Source organism: Nannobrachium achirus (genome assembly GCF_963921795.1).
Source record: "Nannobrachium achirus genome assembly, chromosome: 17".
Taxonomy (NCBI): domain Eukaryota; kingdom Metazoa; phylum Chordata; class Actinopteri; order Myctophiformes; family Myctophidae; genus Nannobrachium; species Nannobrachium achirus.
In genome coordinates, this window is record NC_137824.1 from 24,403,890 (window position 1) to 24,428,139 (window position 24,250).

Genomic DNA, 24,250 nt, shown 5'->3' on the forward strand with positions numbered 1-24,250 from the left:
GGATGTCAGTTCATGAGAAAACATACATGATGTGTGATGTCACTATCATTCCTGAAATCCTCTGATAGGATATGTCCAAGATAGGCCTATTTTAATTCTCTAGACTCTAGAGAATTAAAATAGGCCTATCTTGGACATATCCTATCAGCAGAGCACAGCATCTGAGAGATATAATGCTGGAAAAGTGGATTTTCCTCGAGCTACACCTGACAACCATGATGGGGACCCAAACGCATTTGGGTCCCCATCCGGAATCTTCATTTTTGTCTTAGGAATGCGACAAATAAAAAATATATATAGGTCTATTATTGAACTTCCATGAGTCCTTTTGGGCGAACTACTCCTTTACGGTGTCACCAAAGTTTCGATTGACAAGATCTGTAGAGGGCGCTGTGGAGTAGCTAAAACTTCTGGTGAAATGTTTTCTTTTCTGTCCCAAAAGGTGTATTTTAGACGTGAGGTAGGTGGGGGGGGGGGGGGGGGGTTCCGAGTGTTCCCACTAAGGAAAGTAGGCTTTCAACATCTTAGAAACGTCTTTGGTTTGGTGAGTAACGAAAGTGCTTTTTTGTTTTACTACAGACGAGAGGCTATGCAGCCTGGGCTACCGTGGCTTTGAGCGCAAGGGCTCATCGGTGACATAGCGTTAAATCGCTAATGGGAAGGATGCAGTACTGACACCTGCCGCCAGGGGCTTTCCCGAATTTAATGAGACTAAATAAGCGATATAAACAGTTTTCCCAACGCCGTGGTGCATGTTTAATGTACCGTGGGATGGAAAACCATAGTCTGGGAGCGTGGAACTACCTTTACTTTTTGGATACAATTTCGGGAAAAGTGTTTTCTACCTCACCGTGGAAGCGTTCTACAGCAGTCCGGGGATACCTTGGTAGGACCTCATCTCGGAGCACAGCCAGAGCTAGAAAAGGACTGGCTCTCTCCTCTCTCAGCGCAATGCGCGACAGTCCTCGAATGTCGAATGCGTGGCGTGCGCCCTAGGCTACGCTGCGCCGCGCCGAGCCTGTTGGCGCATGTTGACGCATGCCTCTGTCTTCTTCCGTGAAGAGTGAGTCTACTCTGCTGTGCTGTCAAACCACACCCTCCGTCCCCGGCTGCACTGGGGTGTAGACTGTAGATGTAGACCCGAGTCTGAACCGGCCGGGACTTTCTTTAGACAGCACAAACTTTCTCCTCAGCGGTTAGAACAGAACAGAACAGACCTCCGTTCAGAATGAGGAAGACTGAGGATGGCAGACGCCAGCGCGCTTGAAGAGCTGCACTCCGAGCTTACTTGCCCCGTGTGTCTGGAGCTGTTCCGCGAGCCGGTGATCCTCGACTGCGGCCATCACTTCTGTCGCGTCTGCATCACCCAGTGCTGGGTGTTGAAGGCCGACGAGCTGCCGACCTGCCCGCAGTGCAGGAAGTCATGCGCCCCGAAGCTGCGACCCAACTCGCTCCTGTGTAACGTCGTGGACAGCGTGAGGAGAGCCCGATCCATGGACGCTCACGCTACAGTGGCCAGACCACCCGGAGGAGGAGGAGGAGACCCGGAGGGTCCGCCAGAAGAACCCGAGCAGCAGGAGCGCGAACCGGGCTCCAGTATGAGCAGCATCGCCTCTTCCATCGGTTATTGGCCGCCGCGTCCTGCCATGGACACGGCGGATATGTGCGAGGAACACGAGGAGAAGTTAAAGTTGTACTGTGAGGACGATCAGGTCGCTATCTGTTTGGTGTGCGGGATGTCCCGCGACCACAAGATGCACAATGTCATTCCGATAAACGAGGCGTTTGAGAATTACAAGGTATTAATTAGACCCAGGCCAGGCTCTCCTCCTGAAGTATTCATATTTGTATCTTGCATACCTTCTTAAAGTGATCTTGTCAGGTACCTACACGTACCTGTGTGTTATGGAGCGTTATGATGATGGAATGTGCCTCAGTTGTGGCCCAAAGTTCATAGGGTTTAAATCCAGCACCCTATAATAATTACATAAAATCACACCTAGTGTGAAGTGAGCGGTGCTATGATTTTAGTTAATTTCATCAAGCGTCAGCTAGCCAATCACAGCGCGTCCTGCGAAGCTTGGCCAATGGGACCCTGGACATAGGCCTACAACAAAATGTGATCAGTTTAGGCCATATCATATATCATCATATCTAGGCCAGAAGTAGGCCATGCTTCAGTTTACTTTAGGGCCCAGACATTTTCCTTTTACCTACAACAAACGTTATGCCTTTTGTACCAAGATGTAGGCCATATCTAGGCCAGATGTAGGCCATGCTTCAGTTTACTTTAGGGCACTGGACAAAGTCAGATGTTGGAGCTTAACTCCTTCCAGGAGCACCGCTCAAAACATAGTGAGTCATTTGGCTGGATGTTTGGGTTTGAAATTTGAATCAGTCTAAAGTTTGGACAAACGGTTCTTTCACTGCGAGGATCCCGTGACGCGGCAGTTATTTTAAAATAAGTCTTCCCCTTAGCAACACTGAGCACTTGGGGAATTCAGCAGACCAGTGTTAACGCTTTCCCCTTAAACTTTTAACCTTTCAGTTCTGTCCATCAATGTTTTGGCGACCCAAATCACAGCCGCGCATGTGTTTTCTGTTCTTTTTTTTAAAGACCAGTCTGATCTTGTTTGTTTATTTCAGTTGTATTGGGTTGAATAGTTCATTTGGTACAGTTTTTGAAAGAATCATGCGTTAAAGGTGGTTGGTGTTTTCTTACTAAGCAAGCACCAACTGAATCAACTCATTCAGTTAATGTGGTTTACAGTGACACACTAATTGTTAATATTTCCTGTAGACCAAGACCTGTGTACGTTTGCACTGCTGTGCAATTGACCTATTTCTTTATGTCACAGGATAAGTTGGCTGTTGCTCTTGAAAGTGTCCAGCTACAGACGGAAGATGCTACGCTATTTCAAAGCCAGACCAATGACAAGATCCTCTTTATTAAGGTATTGTGTGTGTGTGTGTGTGTGTGTGTGTGTGTGTGCGTGTGCGTGCGTGCGTGCGCGCGTGCGTGCGCGCGTGCGTGCGCGCGTGCGTGCGCGCGTGCGTGCGTGTGTGTTAATCATATTTTGTATTGTGAAAGAGCATATATATTAACCCATTCAGGCCGGGTACACATTTTAGTGTATGGGAGGGGCTTACAGTACATGTACAGTATGTTGCAACATATTTGTTTTGGTAGGCTAAATTCAGATTTAGGCCTAACTATAGGTTCATAATCCAAAACAAACAAACACTACACATACTGTGTGTAGTCTGTCTGTAATGTGTCTGGCATCTGCTGCGTCAAACCAGAATTACTGGCCCCAACATACATTCAGTTGTATTCACCCAACTTCTAAAAGACTGGATGACTCATTGTGTTACAACAGTTCATAAGTCATTGCAGTGTCATGGGCTGTTGCACATCCCTATCATGCGCTAAATAATAAACAGTTATATGATATATGGCATGAATGTAAACATTTATGGTATGTTTTCACTCACTCATTTCTATATAGAATAAGCAAACAAGTAAGGGGTTGGTTCTTGTTTGTGTTACACACCCTAACCGAGATATGTGCAGGATAGGAGATAAGAGCAGTTGGTGACAGAATTTAGGCCTCTTTGCTTTTTCCACCACTGCTGCAGCCTGCTATTATTTTACACAAAGTGCTTTGTCCTCACAAAGATGCAACGCTGAGGAATTATTATGTAGTTCAGCTAGAAAATGAAAACTTGCTGCTCCACAGCTTTTCAAGGAGTTATTACAGAGTTAATTACAGAGTACTGAGATCATGACTGAGTTAGAAGCAGAGTTAGGTTAAGTTTAGCATTTAGTTTAGGTACTGTATATAACGATGAGGTTAGAGTTTTGGTTAGGGAATTGATGTAGCCTGTCATAACAAAACAAGTGTGTGTTTTCAAATCCAAGTTATTCAAGGTGATGTGGTCTTGCTGCTACAGACGCGGAGCAGAAGTCTGTCTTCCTTCCTATCATATGCAGTTCTCTGTAAATTTACAGTTATGTGCAAACTCTCAGTCTTTCAGTTCTCTGTTTGTCATTGGCAGGATGTGAGAGTGAACTAGGTTGAGAGGATGTTGGGCAACTCTCTGCCCACACTAGAATGACGAAAAGCGCGCGTGTGTGTGTGTGTGTGTGTGTGTGTGTGTGTGTGTGTGTGTGTGTGTGTGTGTGTGTGTGTGTGTGTGTGTGTGTGTGTGTGTGTGTGTGTGTGTGTGTGTGTGTGTGTGTGTGTGTGTGTGTGTGTGTGTGGGGGGGAGGGGGGGGGGGTATGCAGCATGACAGCATACCTATCTTGCTGCATGCATGTTAAAAGGCCTAGGGGGTCAACCCTGTTAGTTTACTTAGACCCCTCCCAGTTTTGCTTTACACTAAATATATTTGCCAAAATAGCATTGTGATTTGCTGAGCTTGTAGATCAGCTATTTTTGCCTAATGTTTTGATCACCCAAGTGGTTAAAATTATTCTGTGTGAGCTTCTTTATCGACAATCCAATGAGATTTGCATAGCATACCGGTATATGTTTTCCCAAACCATGAATGTCTTCAGTGCAGTAATGCCAGTAAGATGGGTTTGGTGACTGTGATGATTTTACATTTCATTTAGTTGTTATTAAAGAAGAAAAAAAGCATGGGTTTTGCAAACTACACAAGTTTAATAGATAAGGTAAAAAGGAAGCTCTGGGCTAAGTGTATGTTCTTAAATACAGTGTATGTGTCTGTCCTCCCTGCCAGGAGAATGTAGGAGACCTGGAGGAGCAGGTGAGTGCGGAGTTTGACCGTCTGAGGGACTTTCTTCGTCAGGAGGAGGAAAGGGTCAAGGAGAAACTGCAGAAGGAGAAAGAGGAGAGACTTGACCAATTGGATGAGGCCCTCACCCAGGCCACAGAGCAAATCAGCCAACTGGAGAACACGGCCGCCCAGCTTAAAATCAAACTAGCAGAAGAGGAGAACCCGGAACAGCTAAAGGTGAAAGAATGGAGAGAGAGAATGGAGAGAGAGGATTGAGACATGCAGGGAGGAAAGACATAATGGGGCTTAGAAGACGATTTTTAAATAGGTTGAGAAGTACATGAAAAGTGTGAGGTAACTCAATTAAACCCAAAAAAGAAAAGTGGGAAAAATGTTACAAAACAACAGGCAAGGGAGAGTGGACTGAGTGAATGCCTACATTTTTGGCCACCGTGTCAATGTTGTACTGATGTGCTTGTTCTATTCTGCTCTCTTCCAGGGAATCAAGGACTTCATTGGAGGGTAAGCTGGGGAAATAAATCAGCTGGGATTCGAGGGGATCCGCATGACTGCAATGAGTGCTTATTGAGTTACTCAATCATCTCGAAATACAAAGTAGCTTAGTAGCACCATTCTAAACAACAGGAGCTGTTCAGTACCTTTTATTTAGGAAAAAGCCAAAGATCTTAAAAGCTGATAGGTAAAAAACAAATGAAAGAACAGTCTCTCTCTCTTCCTCACTCTCCATCCCTCCCTCCTTTCCTCCCCCCTAGTGCTGAGAGTTTGTTTGCACGCCCTTCAGAGGTGAGTATGGATTTGCAGTCCGGAGAGAACATAGGACCTTTACAGTATAGGACATGGAGAAAGATGGCCTCCATTCTTCAGCCAGGTACAAACAAACATGTGTAAAAAGTATTCAGGGGGACACATTTTGGCAGTATTTTAGTACTACATTCAGGGGATGTCTTGCTACCTATAACTCTGTCCAGAAGATCAGGTCTGGAATTGTTCCACATGTTTAGTGGCTTAACAGAAGAAAGACACTTACAATACAATATTACTGATTTTGTATTGTAGGTTTATTGCTGATAGAGTGCAAAAAAAAGTAAAACTATAATGGCACTTTAATATAATATAATGGCAAATAAATACTTTGACCTTGCACTGGGGGAAAAAAAGAGCAATCAATCGTGCAGGTCCTGACCTTTCAGCACCAATTAATTTGCCAACTTACTGTAAGTGTGTTCCAAATCTGATTAGATCACCCTAATTTGCCAACTTACTGTAAGTTTGTTCCAAATCTGATTAGATCACCCTATCAGAAACTAATTAACATGCCAGGTATGATCCAAATCGGTTTCAAACTCTCTGAGACGATAACTGTGACAGACAGATCCTTGCCATTACATTACAATTACAATTGCATCATTCCTTCGCAGCTATCTCCGAGGTGACCCTTGACCCGGACACTGCCTATCCCCGTCTGTGGGTTTCGCCGTGTCGCACCAGCGTGCGGGTGGGGGACATCCAGCCCAACCTGCCGAACAACCCTGAGCGCTTCACGCGCTACAACATTGTCCTGGGCTTGGAGGCCTTCTCCTCCGGCAGGCACTACTGGGAGGTGGACGTGGGCTCCAAGACAGCCTGGGGCCTGGGTGTGGCCACCTCCTCTGTCAACAGGAAAGAGGAAATAAGCCTCTGTCCAGAGGACGGTTTCTGGACCCTAGTGCTACGGGACAACGGCGATGGCACCAATGAATACGAAGCATGCACTGACGCCGAGGAGAGTTTGTTGTTTCCCGCGAGACCCCCCAAGAGGGTGGGCATCTACCTGGACTATGACAGTGGCGATGTGGCGTTTTATGATGCCGGGGATATGAAGCACCTGTTCACCTTCTGCGATGCAAAATTCAAAGAACCCGTTTACCCGTACTTCAACCCCTGGCCTATTATAAACGGACGCAACCGTGAGCCCCTCGTCATAGTGCCACCTCTGTTGTGAGATCTTTGCCACATTAACGCTGCTGCTATGAGACTCACCATAGTCATGTTCATTATAACTCAAAGCTGCAATCTGTAAGGTTCACGTTCTAACAAGGATTTGAGCCCAGGTCTTCCCCCGTGGGAGACAACTTCTGTCAAGAGGGAAGTCTAGGGCAGTGGTTCTCAACCTGTGGGTCGGGACGCCAAATTATTTTGGGGGGTCCTCAGATGATTAACTTAATGTGCAACATTGTTTTCTCACACAACAACAGTAAACAAACCAACATAGAGTTTAAGTGCACAGAGGGTGTCTCCCCATTCTAAAATGACAATTTGAGGACTTTTTAATACCTCTTAAATGACAAATGTAACCATGGCACAACTGTCAAATATTAGAGACATAAATTGTGAAAATAGACGATCTACATGCTCACAAGCATGTAGATCGGTTATTTTCACAATAGAACCGTGTTATACGAAATGTAATGTCTCAACTCTTAGAGCTCATCAGGGGGGGGTGGTCCCAAGTTAAAATGTTATTATTTTGGGGGTCACGGTCTGAAAAGGTTGAAGGCCACTTGTCTAGGGTAACCACCTACCTGCTACCACCACCAGTAGGTGTCCGACCTGTCACCAGACTCCATTTGTTAAATGGAAAAGTAGGGAGACCACCACCTCAAACCACTGCTAGTTATATTGTATTAACGTACTCTACCATACAGATTGGTTGAAATAAAATGGCATTCATTTATACGTTCCAGATTGCAGCTTTAATTCCTCATCAGCAATTTCAAAATGCCGTTTCACGTTCTTTGCACCTTTGCCACTAACTCCTCAGCTATGCTCCTCGGGGCATGACACCACAGTGTTATAATTATTATTCACACAATAGCATGAAACCACTGCCATATAGATGGATGCCATGGTGATAACATGAGACCTGTTAAACCCTGTGACATAATGACTATGCTTGAAAAATATGTGCTGCAGCTTAGGTTGATACAATAGAAAGACTGGACAAATACATTGGTAATTTGTTATATATTGGGTGGGAACTGGGAATACTACTAGAAAATCTGGATTCGTTCTAATTATCACAGATTTTATTCTTTTGAGAAATGCCTTGCATATAATACATTTATATTTAGTCATATCTAACCCTATAACAAACTTAAAATGTATAGTGATATTCTAATTACATCTAACACATATGGGCCTATTACATCTGTATTCATATGACCTTAATGGACACATGCTTTCAAAAGGCTTACTGCTATGTGGTTGTTCAATTTAAAATACTTATTTTGTCCTTTGACATGAGGATATATTTGATTACACACTCTAATCTAGCCATTTGCCACCATGATGTTGTACCGGTAATTGCTGCAGGTTGATGAGTATTGGGGTCCCACCACGGCTGTTTCCACTAGAGGGCAGCAAATCTTAACCAAGTTTTCTTAAAATCAACTTGCACAACCAGGCTAGACAGACATTCAAAGCCCTGCAAAGCTATTGTTAAAGCTCATCAACTCAATATATAGTACAAAACTATTCAAAGGTTTCTGGAAATTATTAGTTTCAATATATTATGTTGAATTATGCCACCAACCCCAGGGTTCTTCTGTTTTAGCAGTGCGGGTGTGGTCACACACATGTGCCTTTGGGTCTGTATGAAATGTTTCATATCATTGGCAGGTTTTCTAGGCAATGATCTATTTTGAAATACATTTTTCTGTTCCTGCACAAAATGAGTAACGATTCCTACTAAACGAGTAACGATTGATGAAGCAACATTGCACTATAGTCACCCTCCAATCACCAGCATCTCTGTGCTGGAATGTGTCATCCTAGCTGTGCCAGGAATCAAGCCAACGACCTGTTGCATTGATCTGCTTCTCCACACACCTTTTTGTGGTAGGCTATGTGTATTTGTAAACTATTTTCAAGAAAAACAAATGGACACATTTAATTTACCTTCTGTAAATCATCTTAATTCTTCATATTCGGTGCAGACTGTTGCATTTGCCAAGTCTATACCCTATATAACACATTCCATCCTGCCAAGTTGATCATTTGACTTCTGTGGCAAACAAATAAATGATGAGAATTAGTTTGACCCAATTAAAGCTCATTCAATATCCACGTCTGTTCAATCTCTTTGCGTCATCGGACTGCCTATACTATGGCCCTGTCAGTGTCTCAAGATTACAAATCCCCCCCCCCCCCCCCCCTCTAGTCTCTCTCTGTCTGTCTCTCTTATTAGTCTGAGTGTTTCGTGCACAAATCATGCACTTTATGATAGAAGCATGACATTTGGCACACAGTTAGAACATGCCATATGGCACATTTTTGGCTATAGGGACATCACAGATTTGTCTTGGGAAACTTGTGGGAGCCAATCAAAGTTGGGCTCTCATAGACTTTACTATACAATAAAATAATAACAAAAATACATATGCTTTAAGTAGCATGTGAGGGGTTAAACTAGGGTTTTTTCATAATTCTGAATCCAATGCAAGCATTTTTTTGGCACGAAAAACATTCCTTTCCGAAACACGGCCCCCGCAAAACTGTGGAAAGTGACGACTCATCACTAAACCTTCGTTTTATGGGGGCCGTTTTTAGCCCAAGGAATGTTTTTCGTGCAAAACAAATGCTTGCATTGGATTCAGAATCATGAAAAAAAAACACCTAGTTTGACCCCTCACATGCTACTTAAAGCATATTTATTTTTTGTATTATTTTACTGTATAGTAAAGTCTATGAGAGCCCATTTTTGATTGGCTCTCACAAGTTTACCAAGACAAATCTGTGATGTCCATATAGCCAAAAAAGTTCCATATGGCATGTTCTAACTGTGTGCCAAATTTCATGCTTCTATCATAAAGTGCACGATTCCATCAACATACTGCCCGAAACGCCCGGACTATCTCTCTCTACCGCTATCCTGATCTGTAGATATTATTACAGACTGAAGGGCATCCAGTAACACAAGCCTTCTTTACTTCTACCTTACTGCTGTCATCCATCCCCTACAGTCTCTCCTTCAATCACTCCATCACTCAGGATCAACGACGAGTAGGACGCCGTTGCTGTCTGGCAGAAACCTTGTAAACCTTGCCCCCAAAAAGACCTAAAGGGGCACCGATAGCCTAGTAGTTAAGACCACATACTGTAGGCTCTAATGCAGCCCATTCCTGACCCCGACAACTGTTGCTGCATGTCACTCCCGGTCTCTCTATGTCTCCTGTCGTTCTCAACTGTACCTTCCAAATAAAGGCAGAAAAGCCCCAACAATATCACCAAAATGACTTTTTTCTATCGATCACTCACCCCAAGGAGACTTGAGTTCAATAATATATTTTAGTTTTTGTCACATCAAGCCAATCATTTGAGGAGACTCTTTGTAGGCCTATTGATTCAATGGGGGAAAATTTTATCAAACTATTGGCTTAGGAATGTGACAAAAAATAAAAAATATTATTGAATTCAAGTCTCCATGGAGTGAGTAATTGATTAAAAGAAAAAGTCATTTTGGGGGTGAACTACTTTAAATCATTTAGACCAGTTACGTTGTTATACCTTTCAATCCAGAAAAATGTAAATAAAAACTGTCCTAAAATATAGCAGATCTACAAGCTCACAACACATTTTCAGCTCCTGTATTTTTGCTACTTTTGTACGGCTATCATACAAGTATAAAGGGGCATTACTTTATGAAGAAAAAAAAAGATGAAATATGGAGGTACACAGTTACTGTCTGACAGTGATGACATGATGATTGGCATGCAATGGCGAGATGATCATCTTTGAAATATAGAAGTTCTGTATCTTTCCCCTAAAATCTACCTTTCCATATAGGGGTTACCACTCCTATATGGCCACGCCACTCCGACATGTCTCCATTCCGACACTAACCCTATCTCTAACTCTAACCCTAAACTTAACCCCTATTAGATATCTGAAAGCCATTGGTATGCGGTCAGAAATAAGAACACTTCTGGCTCACGAAATTTGACCATCGTGCCATGCACAGTCTCACACATAAAACCCACAGGACATAAACTACAAGATGACCTGTAGGATTTTATGAACTAGGGGAACCAACCCAATTTAAAATTGCAACATTCTTTCTTTTTAAAAAACAAGATGGCGAAAGCACTTTTCTCTATACTGCATCTTAGGCCTTGACTTGGCCTAGGACAATATATTGAAGTCTTCACTCCCTAATCTAACCCTAAACCTAACCCCTATGGGAGTGTCGCCACTCCGACAATAAGAAGTCAATTTCGGAGTGGCGACATGTCGGAATGGAGAGAGAATCCCCCATATAGGATTCTTTTTAATGTGTCATCTCATCTCTCTGTGAACTCTGAGCTAACCCTTCCCAAATGACACCCGCTCTTTTTTTTTACGTCAATGAATCTATCTGAGCTCTTCAGTAACGGATCTCATTACTGTCTCTCATCTGAGTTTGCCCCCCTCCTCCCCCATCAATAATCAATGAGACAGATGAATTGGAGGACAGGACAGAGAGTGGAGCGGGGTGGGGTGGGGGGAAAGAGTCGCAGAAACAGACGAGATAGTCCTAAAGTGATTAATGAAAAAGCTGACCTGCAACTGGAGATAAGTCAACCTAGACGTAGCCTCATAGACTGGAGGACAAACGCTGTCAACGGTCTGTCTCGGGTTGAAAGAGAGAAGTTTAACGTGGGTTAACAAGAGAAGGGAATAGAAAGGGGAGGAGAAGGATCCAAGGACATTGAAGGGTAGAAGGTTAATGGGGGAATATAAGCAGGTAAGTGTGAGACACGTATATCAGCCTGAAGCTGTCAATTACCAGTATGTTGAGAAGGCCATGGTGTTCCCTAGGAAGGATGGAAGCACTATTAAGCTTAACCACTCAAGCCACCTGCCCATATTAACAGTGCATAACCTTAAATAACTTTAATTCGTTAAAGCCATGCCTAAACCTAACTGAATTGCATTAATTAAGTCCAACTCCTAAACTTCCATCCAGGTTGGCCATCTAGTGATTACCTTAAAATACCAGCGGATCCCTCTTTTATTAAGTAGTATCACAGTAACATTAGACACTTATTGGTCAATTCTTACACTCTGAATTTGCCTACCTCTCCAGATTGTGAGAAAGTGGGAAATTATTAATTAATTTATTATAGAAAGCAGATGCTTCCAGAGGAATTTGTCACTTTTGAATTGATCCATAAAGATATGAATCGGTGTGTTTGTGTTTGTGTGTAAAGGGCTTTTAATCTGCTGAATTCCTGCAAATGGAGGTCAGCGATGATGGATTCACCACGTGTGTGTGTGTGTGTGAGAGAGAGAGAGAGTGTGCATGCTCAGTCATGCCTACTTAATGAACGTATCCATGTAAGAATGTAATGAATTGTAAAGCCACCACAACCATATTGAGTACTGTACGTGTTATACATAGAAATCTTTCATTGTCCCATCACAGCCGATCCTGGCCCCCTTAAAAGTTGGCATGGCACCAGGACATTTATGTAACACAGGACACATGGGATAGGTTAGGTTAGGTTAGGTTTAGGATTGGGGTTAGGCTTAGGGTTAGGTTTAGGCATAGTTTTACTGAGGTTAGGGTTAGAGTTAAGATAGGGTTTGTCGGACTAGGGTTAGGCTGACATGCTTATCTTAAAAACACTTGGGTTTCAACAAAAGGGATGTGAGAGTGGAAGTCAGGGGAAAGTGATGAGGATAATTGAGAAAATGAAATGATGGTGTCAAGAGAGTCAATGATCGCGGATACAAAAAAACGGTAATGACATTCATCAGTCTTCTATCTTGACCTAATCGATAAAAATTGTAAAAAAAAAACAAAAAAAAAACAGACAGAGTAGGCAGAAAGCTGATTAACCGAAAAACTTTAGAAAGGAGGTGAGGAATATTGTCATAAATTAAAAGACGATGAAGAAAAGCAGTGGATTTTCAGTAGGCATCAGAGGCAGAGCACTGCCCCAAAAGAGGAGTGTTTACATGTGACGGAGGCAAGAAGGTGGAAAAAGGGGAGGAAGAGAGGGAGAGGGAGAACAGTCAGTGACTTACAGGTAGATAACGCGAGGACGGTGAGGTTTGAGGAGGTATAGAGTTTCACCTAAAGGGCTGTGAAGCAACGGGTGGGGGCAAGGTGTAGGAACTCAATCCTCACACAGATGATGATAAAAACCTTCTCACCTGGACACAGACAGAGACATATGGAGGGAAGCACAGTGTAAGACACCAAGACACCTGGGGGACAATGACATTTCTGTCAGAAGAGACACAACCGGAGAGGGAGAAGAACATCTGAGCTTTTCTTTTGTCTGGAATAAATAGATTTGTAAGCCTGGGACACAGGAGCAACGGGGCACTTGGGACCCCATGAATCTACACACGGCCTGACCTTTGAGGAACTTTAGAGGGCAAAATTGAGAAGAGGCTGTCAGGCTGACTCCAGTCAGTGCAGTTATTCGGAAGCATTGTAAAACGACAGAAAAGCAGCTCAACGGACCAGAGAGGAGAGCAGGAAAGCGAAAAGAGATAGGCATCGGGTGAGGGAGGGGGAGAGAAAGAGAGTGAGAGAGAGTGTGTGCAAGACCGTGACACCAAGATGTTCATGCTCATTCGAGAGACTGAAGGAGGAGCAGGAGTAGGCGGTGCTGGGAGGTCGGCGCAAGCAGAGAAATCCGCAAAACAGGTGTGTGTTCGTGGTTGTGTTTATGCATCTGTCTCTCTGTCTTATTTGTGCCCTGTGTTTTGACAAGTGTGAATGTAATGTTTTTACGCTGGTTATAGTGGTATAATTAGTGGCAACGTAATGACCTATACATTTGGTTGAAGTGGATCAAATGTGTAAAACGGCACCTTATCTTTTAACTTTTGGTGACAGCTCTTTTGTGGGCGATACATTTCAATATGGTGTATCATTGTGGTATAGCTTATTGAATGTTTAAGAGAGGTAAAAAAAATATATACATAGTCATCAGGTAGTGGTTTGGCCAATTATAATTGCTAGTGACAAATAAAACACTGGTCATCATCATTCATCTTTAAACACATAACAGCAAGAACTGAACCACCAATAGCCTAGTTTAGTTTGGTTTAAAAAATAGAACAACATTTCAAGGAAACAAGATACTGTGTAAGGAAAGGAAGAAGCCGGCAGGGTTGGAATCCTTTCCTTAATGGAAGAGGACACTAATTAACAGATTAAATGTTTAATAAGAACAATACAAAATAATGCAAGTTAACAAGGGGAGCAGCTGTGCAATAAAGAAATAAAAGCACAGAAACTGCACAAAAGAAGGAAAAACACATTAGGAAAGATAACACATCAGTAAACTAAATCATGTGCACTACAGTGAGGAGGGAATAAGATATTGCTTTAGATATTTCTTAAATATTGGCAAGGATAGTGATGACTTAAGTGATGCATCTAGAGAGCTCCCCAAATGCCTACAGCATGCATACATGACTGTCTGACTACAATCCATTTTTAATGTTATGCACATTTTACATGTGATTAAATTAGGATAGAGGTGATCCAGTTCTTGAGTTTACATCAGATTTTACATTTCCGTTTACATTGAGTTTATTTTGCTTGAGTGCAAGGGAAGCGCACAATGTATTCTTGTATTAACTCTTCTATTGTTTCCCTATTTTGCCCAGTGAAAGCACTGTAGCAGATTGTATTTCTTCGAGGCAATCAACCTCATACTGTTATACCAATTACATCTGACACTGACTGACATATATAAACTCCTCAGTGTTCATTTAATCCCAAGAGTGTAAAAACTGTAAGGGACCACTGGGGTGCATTTGTACATTCACAGAGTTAAACTAACACTGTGGATTTTACCGTGAACTGGCCGTGATTCAAAGAGCGGTAACACCTGATCCCTCTCGCCTCGGTCTGTCAGGTTCAGGCAGCCATCAAGAAGAACGTAGAAAAGCAGCGGAGGTTAGCGGAGGAGCAAGGAGGAGGAGCCGGAGCCGGGGAGGGCCAAGTGGGCGCTCCCAGCAGGCCTCCTCGTAGACAGAAGAAACCCAAAAAGAAGCTACAGGAGCTGCAAGGTGACAGCTTGGAGGAGAGGATAGAAGAAATGATGGCGGGAACACGGCGGAAAGAAGAGATGGAGCAGGTGGAAGAGAAGGAACAGATCGACCTGATGCCCATGGTGGATGCTGTGTTCGGACAGGTAGGAAACACGGGCTGGCCCATTGGTGACCCCATTTGACCTCATGTACAATTTTCTGTTTACGCGTGAGTTCATGCATACATGTGACCGCATGTGCGTGCATGCACATGTTCTGTTTATAATTTATATGCGTGTCCACTGTCCATGTACACATGAATATGTGGCTGCGTGTGTGCGTGTATGTGCACATTTTAGATAGACCTTTATTAAGGATGAAACAAAGATACAGGTATGGTAGAGAACAAGTACAGAATAAGTAGTCGTGTAACGCTAGTTAAAAAAGCATAACAAAATAAAAGGCACTGTGAAGATGACTTAACATCTGACTTGGTGCTCAGGTGCCTGGGCTACTTAGGCGTGCATAATGTGTCAGTAAATATAGAAATAGGGGCATTGCTATTGTGTCCATTCTACCACCAATACAAACAAGATAGAGATCTATTTACATAATATGCATATGTGGCCAAATATACACATGAGCAAGCATATGACCGTTTACGTGTGTATGTGTGTGTGTGTGTGTGTGTGTGTGTGTGTGTGTGTGTTTGTGTGTGTGTATGTGTCTTTGTGTGTGTGTGTGTGTGTGTGTGTGTGTGTGTGTGTGTGTGTGTGTGTGTGCGTGCGTGCGTGCGTGCGTGCGTGCGTGCGTGCGTGCGTGCGTGCGTGCGTGCGTGGGTGCGTGCGTGCGTGCGTGCGTGGGTGCGTGCGTGCGTGCGTGCGCGCGTGTGTGTGTGTGTGTCTGGTTCTCAGGGCTGATCATTGAATGTCTTTCAGAGGCTTGATTGAAAACCTAAGCCCTCACATTTAAAATAAAACCCCTGGCTCTGCTCCAACTCTCTTAAATAGCCATTTCTCTCTCTCTCTCTGGATGGGAGAGCACTGCGACCTGAAAAACACATTTATTTAATGCAAAAGTTTGTCCACTTTTCGTACTGTAATAGTTTATGTAGAAACAGCTCTAAAGCATTTTACATTGGGTACCTTACCACAAACAAAGTGTAATCCATAATGCAGTGGTGGGTATTACTGGGTAACCATGTTGTGAAAGATCTACAGTACTTAGAAAAACTTCAGTCTCCCTAAAAAAATCAATTAGATGACTGCAGTTGAAAATAACAGTGTTGGTTTGTATAAGAAAAAAAGGCTGCCCACCCCTGCTTGGATTATAATGTTTTTACAGAATAGCAGTGCAATATATGTATTCTATGGCGTCATACTGTCATCATTCTTTGTTAGGTTTTATTATTACATTATTGACTTATTCGCAATAGTGGTTTGCACTGGGTGACCTCGTCAGCCTGGTTCTTGGAAAACGGCTAAGTGACCATGTGCCGGGAAAGGTTGCCCACCTTAATACCGTAATGGATACTGTCACGGTAAGCTAGAGAACAAACAAACACCCTATCCCGAGTCCTCCTCATGCCCCTCGCCATTGTATCAACTCAGTATCGCATCACATTGCACAGATGATAAGCCATGACACATGACACGACACAGTACACTACACCGTTACAACAACTGTCAATCAAGGGTCAGACATGTACAATAGTAGACTATCGTCACTGTCGGGCAGAAACCTTGTATCGAGATCCAAGTTTCAAATTTGTAATTCTTTTCGTGAAGTAAAGCCCTGCTTCATCAGACAAGGCTGTTGCACAAAAGTAGTTTAGTTCATTTTAAAGCTATACTGTGTAAGATTCTCAACTAGTGGTCAGTAGCCCTATAGCAAACCGCGGTCGCGTTCGCGTCTTTCGCCCGTTTTTCGTACCTTCACACCCCCGCGTCTGCCTCCACAACGCCGAGAGCTATCTTTGGAGGGGTCCCTGGTTCCTGTGCGTTCAGGCATTCCGGAGAAACGGACTACTTCACCCTGCCTGGTAGGCGAGATTACCTTTTGAGTAAAGAGACACACGGGCGACTACAAATATGGCGACCCCACTTCAAGATGCGCTGTGATTGGCCGGTAGTGTACCATGTGTGCATGATCGGCGATGTGATTGGGCAACGTATACACAACGTATACAGATGATGCAGATTACGTCAATTTTGCGCGAAATCCGGTCCACGGCCAGGATCATAGAAAACATATAAAGAGAAGGCTTCAGAAGCTGAAAATAACGGAGTGGGTGTTCTAAAACTTTAGCGATTTAACAGTTAGGACAATTTTAAGATTTGTTTTATAAAAAAAGTTACATGGTACAACTTTAAATGTTAAAAACGAACGGTTTTGGACATACAAGGTTTCCGCCCGACAACGACGCTATGTTTGTGTGTGTGTGTGTGTGTGTGTGTGTGTGTGTGTGTGTGTGTGTGTGTGTGTGTGTGTGTGTGTGTGTGTGTGAGTGTGAGAGAGAGAGATCTTTACTTGTGTCTATCTAAAGAAACGTTAAAGAAAGAAGGAAGATTACACCTAATGATTACACCTTACTTTCCTCTCCACCTTCCCTAACTCATGAGTGGTGTGCATCCACCTCAAAGCAGCTGTTCCTCTCTACCTGGTCATGTTAGCAAGCACAGAGGGAGAGGGGTGAGGTCAGTTAGGAGGGAAGAGATCACACGTGGCTACTGTACTCTTTGTGCAAGGCATTTTACATAATAGGTGTCATGTGACACAAGGCGTGACATAAACTCTGGTTATGTGGCTCTCAGCCCGTGCCCACGCACAGTGAACACATACAGTAAGAAACAGATCAGGCTTGACGATCTGTTGTGTGTTTTTATTTATCCTCCTCACTAATATTTTCAAACCTCCCTGCATGACTAGTTCCCTTTCCTCACTCCATTCTCCTCTACTCTTCATCTGAGAAATCGCTCCAGCCACTGGACACCAGTGGAGGCATATCTGACACCAGATCAGAACATGATATGTCTACTGGTCTTCTGCCCACACACGTAGGCATCGTTTCGTCATGGAGACGGTCCCCATCAAGGGCCACAGTCACGATACCGGAGCGCTGCCCATCTCACGCAAACAGACACTATGCATACCCACCAGTCAATGTCATTGACACCGTTTGTGTGTGTGTGTGTGTGTGTGTGTGTGTGTGTGTGTGTGTGTGTGTGTGTGTGTGTGTGTGTGTGTGTGTGTGTGTGTCACCTTATTTATGAGTGTGTACAATACATGCCCTTGCATATAATAATAATAATACATTTTATTTATAACGCACTTTACATTTGCAACAAATCTCAAAGTGCTAAATGTGTTTGTACACACGCACGCACGCACGCACGCACACACGCACGCACGCGCACACACACACACACACACACACACACACACACACACACACACACACACACACACACACACACACACACACACACACACACACACAGACCACTCCATGATGAGTATGCGCTTAGTTGGTAATGAATCATGCTGGTATTGCTTATCCTTCCCGGTACACCCTAACCCTAACCCTAACCGCACACCGGACTAATGAGACGTTAGACTTTCGTAATGCTGCACAACTACTGTCTTCTGAGGTGTGGTGTCGCCTTCGTGTGACAGTTGGCACTAGGAACTGCCAGTCCATTAAAGTCCGGTCCGAGGCCACAAGATGGTTATCTGTGACTACTGATTTTGTTTTTCTTTAACTGAAAGTCTTCTTTTGAGAAATCACAGACTCAAGTGTGCACGTTATTCCAACCAGTTCCTTTCCCCTCCATCAGGCACCCTGGCTTGCCAGTATAGAGAACCGGATTACTGCATGTTTTTGTGGGTATCTACCCTAGGAGACACGGGGAGAAGATGCAAACTCCACACAGAATCGCCCTTTTGCCAACCCCACCTAGGGTATGGGCACTGATCCCAAAATGTTCCTAAATTAACTTTATGGGATGTCAAACTTTGCCCTATCTGTACCCTCATTTGGAATGCCAGGATCTATTAATATGCCGCTATGCCACGCCTGTAGAATACGCCCTCATTAATATCCTAATATATGACATGCCCACTATACTCAATATGCCGAAATTTCCCTGCCTCTGCGTGTCTAATATCAGTGAGATTAGTCAGTCAGTGTTTGCTGTAATATAAGGAGCTCTCACAGAGTGATTAACCGGATGCACCCTATATGTGCTTCCTGCTCCCGTCTTATCTTTCTGTATATACCGGTACCTGTAATCCTTGCACTTGTAATAGCAAGCGCAGTAGGGGTGAATTGTTTCACTATTCTTAAATATATTTAAATATTCTTGCATTTATTTCATTCTAAGTCTCTTTGTGTTGCGCTGTTTCAACTATTAGGAAATGTTTAAACTACATGTTGTAAATGAGAAAGGAATCAATGTTGAGCGATTGCATGGCCTATTTCTTGCCTTAATGTTAGAGGTTAGGCTAAGTGCCTTGCTCAGGGACGTGGGCCGGGAGTCAAACTGGTGAACTTCTGATTACTCTACCCACTAAGTTACCACCCAAATGCAGGTCACCCCCAAATACAATTACATAAGGAGATTGTTGCGTTACTTTGTGCCGCTGGCAAATGTTGCTAGTCAAACCCACCAAAAGTGCCCACTGCCGATGTGTACAGGGAGAGAGTGATTAAAATGTGGTCTATTTAGCTAAATAGAATGTCATGTGGACTGCTGTGGAATGCTCCACAATGTAATAAGTAAGCTGCTCTCTAGTGGTGTTTTTCTGGTTATTACAACTCTGTATGGCTGTACAGCAGCACCTCCACATACTGTAGTACATCCATACCGTGCCAGAAACGACACAGTGTTACACCGTTACATTACATTTGGTTTGATCATCATATTATGTAACTTACATTCACTTCAGTGACATAATTATATAGTGTAAATCACAGAATCGGATTAAACCACAAAAAAGGGTAGACGCGATACAACAAGTAGGCCTAAACAGGTTTCCTCTATCCGTGGATTCAAGCCATTGTGTGTTTTAAATGAGTCCTTAAAATATAGGCTAGGATGTGAAGCTTGACCAATCCTCAAATCCATTATATTGTCCAATCAGACAATATAATGGATACACACACAGCAACGTTTTGGTTGTTAACTCAACTTCAATAGCCACAATTTGTATAAAGTTTGTATGAATGGAAAGCCGTGGCTCCTGGAGAGAATTGAATTTAGGTATTGTACTCCAGAGGAGACTAATACAAACAGTCTATCTGTCAGAGGATAAGGACATTGAAGAAAAGGAGTTTAAGGATCCCTTTGGTGCTCTGGTCAAGAACTGCAACGTGCTGCACAACATCGTGGGCCCCACCCGCATCTTCCTTGCAGAGCTTTACACTTGTATGTAAACATATCCTAGGCATGTACAAAACTCCCAGACATATGCACAGTATCACAAACCCTTTTACCTTCACACATTTACCGTACTAATCCATGTCATGCACACAACCTAAAGGGCTGTCTCATATCGTCACTGTCGGGCAGAAACCTCGTATCTCCAAGTTTCAAGTTTGTACGTTCTTTCACCAAGTAAAGCCCTGCTTCATCATACAAGGCTGTCGCACAAAAGTAGTGAAAACAGCCGATCTACAAGCACACAACGCCTCGCGGTGCGAGGCGTTGTGTGCTTGTAGATCTGCTGTTTTCACTAGTTTAGTTCATTTTTAAAATGAAAAATACAAAACGAACGGTCTTGGACATACAAGGTTTCCACCCGACAGCGACTATATACTCTCTATTGCTCCTGACGTTTCTCTAAGCTCCGGCGCTCATCAGATTGTGTCCGTGACGTGACCCCTTTACTCATCCATCTCACCAGCTGTGTCATCTGCTGATGTGACACTATGGTGACAGTTGAAAAATGATACTGTATACAGTATTGTGTGTACTACAGTATGTGTCTGAGTGAGAACGGAGTGAGAAAGACATTTTATAAAGAAAAAAAAATCCCAATGTGAAGTGAGCGGTGGTCGTGCTTGCATAACGTCTTCAGACTAGGATATAGGTCTAGGATGTAATTGGTGATGTAATACAGGCTACACACACACACACACACATTGCTATTGCAAAACGCTGAGGAAAAAGTGGCTACAGATAGGTCTAGGACTCTAGGATGTAATTGGTGATGTAATACAGGCTACACACACACACATATTGCTATGGCAAAACGCTGAGGAAAACACATTGCTATGGTAAAATGCTGAGGAAAAGTGGCTACAGACACACGCACAGCCACTCTATGGAGCGGTTTACCACCGCTCAAAAATAGATGGAGAAAGAAATAGCGGAACTGAGACTAATTTATTGCTGTACCTTCCAACAGGACAGAGAGCTGAGCCCAGAGGAAATTGAAGGTAAGATTACTTCCCATCCCGACAGCACATACCGTACCTCATCCCATCAGCACATACCGTACCTCATCGTGTTACTTTACCTCATCCTCTCACGTTTAACCATTACCGCATTGCGTGTGTGTGTGTGTGTGTGCATGTGCATGTGCATGTGTGTGTTACAGAGCTTCACGAGGCGTTTGTGGAGTTTGCCAAGGGTAAGAACGGCCATGGCTACATTAGACAAGCTGACCTGGGAGAGTGCATGAGGACCATGGGCTACATGCCGACCGAGATGGAGCTCATTGAACTGGCACAGATCTGTGAGTGACACAACAAACATGGACACCGCCGTAAACAATATGTTGAAGACAATGATAGCAGAGCAGACATGAAAGAGAAGATCATAATAAGCGAATAGAATGGAACAGAGCGGAATAGAAGAGAATCATTTGGGGCACTATGGTGACAGGCTGAGTACTGTGTCAACCACAGCATCCCTAGCTCAGCTCTAGGGACCTGTGTCTATGCCTGTTGGGCGCACACGCACGCACGCACGCACGCACACACAGACAGACAGACAGACAGACAGACAGACAGACAGACAGACAGACAGACAGACAGACAGACAGACAGACAGGGTGCATAACATAGTCTTAGACAAGTACACTCCAATAATTGCTTTGGAACATTTTGATTGTAATGATAATAGTTTTGCACTTTTAGTTGCCGGTACTCAAGTACAATTTTAATGCTGGGCTTTTACTTGTAACAAAGTTCTACAATCAATGTGATAGTCTATTCTGTGATATGTTTGGCGGTGTGACAGCACCAGTTATAGAATCCCTGTGATTACACAAAGTGTATTAATTAAAACATAGCGCACTCAAGGATTTGGCATTCATCAATGTTGCCTCACTATTGTGTGCCTGTGCCTTTTCTGCCCTGCAGTGGGCAGTAAAATCGATTTTGAGGACTTTGTTGAGCTGATGGGACCCAAAGTGGTGGAAGAGACAGCAGGCATGATTGGAGTCTCAGAACTCAGGGATGCATTCAAAGAGGTCAGTCAGTAGGCACTAGGCAGTAGGATGAGTGAATGTATGCAACTGGCATTTACGCACACACATTTAACATACAATATTGGCCATTTTCATGTCAAGAGATATGGCCACAGACCCATCAGAGAGAGAGAGAGAGAGAGAGAGAGAGAGAGAGAGAGAGAGAGAGAGAGAGAGAAAAATTAACAAAACAATTGTTTCAAAATATTTTACTTTCCCCCCAACTTTGTAGAAAATAGCAGATCTACAAGCTCACAGAGTTGTAATAGCCAGAGTATAAAATTAAAGTGGTTAAACCGATTGTGATGCTATATTAACATATTTAGCTGGAGACCCCCGGGAACCCCCTCAAGGAGCCATGGTGGTCCCCGGACCCCACTTTGAGAAGCACCTACGGTATATAGGTTAACCAACCCTTACCCATGTGTTCATCATGTTTGTGTCCAGTTTGACTCCAACGGAGATGGTAAGATCAACGTAGTAGAGCTTCGGGAGGCCTCGAAGAAGTTGTTGGGAGAACAACTGCCTAACAGTCAGATAGAAGAGATCATCGGAGACGTCGACCTCAATGGGGATGGCTTGGTTGACTTTGAGGGTGAGAGACAAACAGAGAGAGAGAGAGAGAGAGAGAGAGAGAGAGAGAGAGAGAGAGAGAGAGAGAGAGTATGACTGAATGTCCAGGCACAACACAACAACATGACATCTCTTCATCATAAAACCTTCAATGATACGAATGGCCAAAAAGTACAAAATACGTTATGTCATAAGTAAAATAGTTACTAGTTACATGATATACAGTATTACATAGCTATTGAAGGACATAATCTTGTGATTAAATGTCGAGTTGTAGTTCATTGGTATTTTTAAGATAAAATAAATAACAAGATGAAAACATTTTGTGATTTACATTGTTTGAATACATAGCATATGCACTAGGCTACTAACAGCTATGTTACCTTTGCCAAGACATAACTTACTATAGGTCTACTATTTATTGTAGGATTGTTAACAAAAATGAGCTCCCAGGCCCTTGCCAGGAATTCTGGGCCCCAGATAAAAAATAATACTGGGCCTCTTGAAACATTAATATTGTGGGTACCCATGTAGAATTGGACGAGTTAGAATGTCCGCCCTGAGCTTGGAAGGTCGGGGTTTAATCCCCAGCCAGGTCATACCAAAGATTCTGAGTGCTTGGCACTCAGCATCAAGGGTTGGAGTAAGTCCCTGCAACATACTAGCATCATGTCCAGTAGGTGTACTTGTACATCAAGCTGCCTCACGCTACAGAAACAGGAGATAGGCTCCTGCTCTATGGGCATCATGGCTCGGCAAGGCTTACTACTTACTTAATTACCATGTAGACTCAAGCCGCAACAACCATTTAGCTCTTTTCACTGTCTTCCAGTGAGTATAATATAGTGTAGGTACACACTCACTGGGGCTGGGGCTGGCCTATAATATTATTATAGGCCAGCCCCTATGTGTGCACTTTGTCTTTCCATGATTTTGTAGAAGCTGCCATACTAACATTCATCCTCTTCCGACTCTCTTCATTCTTTCCCTCATTTTCACAGAATTTGTAAGAATGATGTCACGTTGACACGACCAGATGTCCAGATGTTTGACAGCAGAGGAGGCTATGGAGACATTAAAGAAGCACTATGTAACTCATAAGGGATGAGGGACCACACTAAACCATAGTGGACATGGATTTTGCTCTTGTGAGCATAGGTTTTATGTCTATTTTAAATAGACATTTAACATAAACTTATGCTGCATTCACACTGAGAGAAGCCAAGCTAATGGTTGGCTTGGTAATTCAATGTAATCTCTATGCAAACCAGCTTTTAAAATTTCCATGCACGAAAAAAAGCTTGGAAATTTTAAAAGCTGGTTTACATAGACATTACATTGAATTACCAAGCCAACCATTAGCTTGGCTTTTCTGTATGTGAATGAGGCATAAGCGTATTGCTTTACTTTACTTTGTTTTGCATA

General features: G+C 43.3%; 2 protein-coding genes across 2 annotated transcripts; both read left to right on the plus strand.

The window, feature by feature from the left end:
* Positions 1–1,244: 1,244 nt before the first annotated feature.
* On the plus strand, positions 1,245–6,924 carry LOC308302200 (E3 ubiquitin-protein ligase TRIM39-like; the record flags this gene model as incomplete). The annotated part of the gene is made up of 6 exons (XM_080746455.1): positions 1,245–1,799; positions 2,859–2,954; positions 4,748–4,981; positions 5,244–5,266; positions 5,518–5,633; positions 6,184–6,924. 6 exons carry the CDS (start codon positions 1,245–1,247, stop codon positions 6,744–6,746), a joined length of 1,587 nt encoding a protein of 528 aa, XP_080602581.1. The 3' UTR covers positions 6,747–6,924.
* Positions 6,925–13,355: 6,431 nt separating this feature from the next.
* LOC308302360 (calcium-binding protein 2-like) lies at positions 13,356–23,852 on the plus strand (the record flags this gene model as incomplete). Its single annotated transcript, XM_080746615.1, has 7 exons — positions 13,356–13,442; positions 14,665–14,943; positions 21,188–21,218; positions 21,380–21,517; positions 22,146–22,255; positions 22,700–22,847; positions 23,827–23,852. 7 exons carry the CDS (start codon positions 13,356–13,358, stop codon positions 23,850–23,852), a joined length of 819 nt encoding a protein of 272 aa, XP_080602741.1.
* Positions 23,853–24,250: the final 398 nt, after the last annotated feature.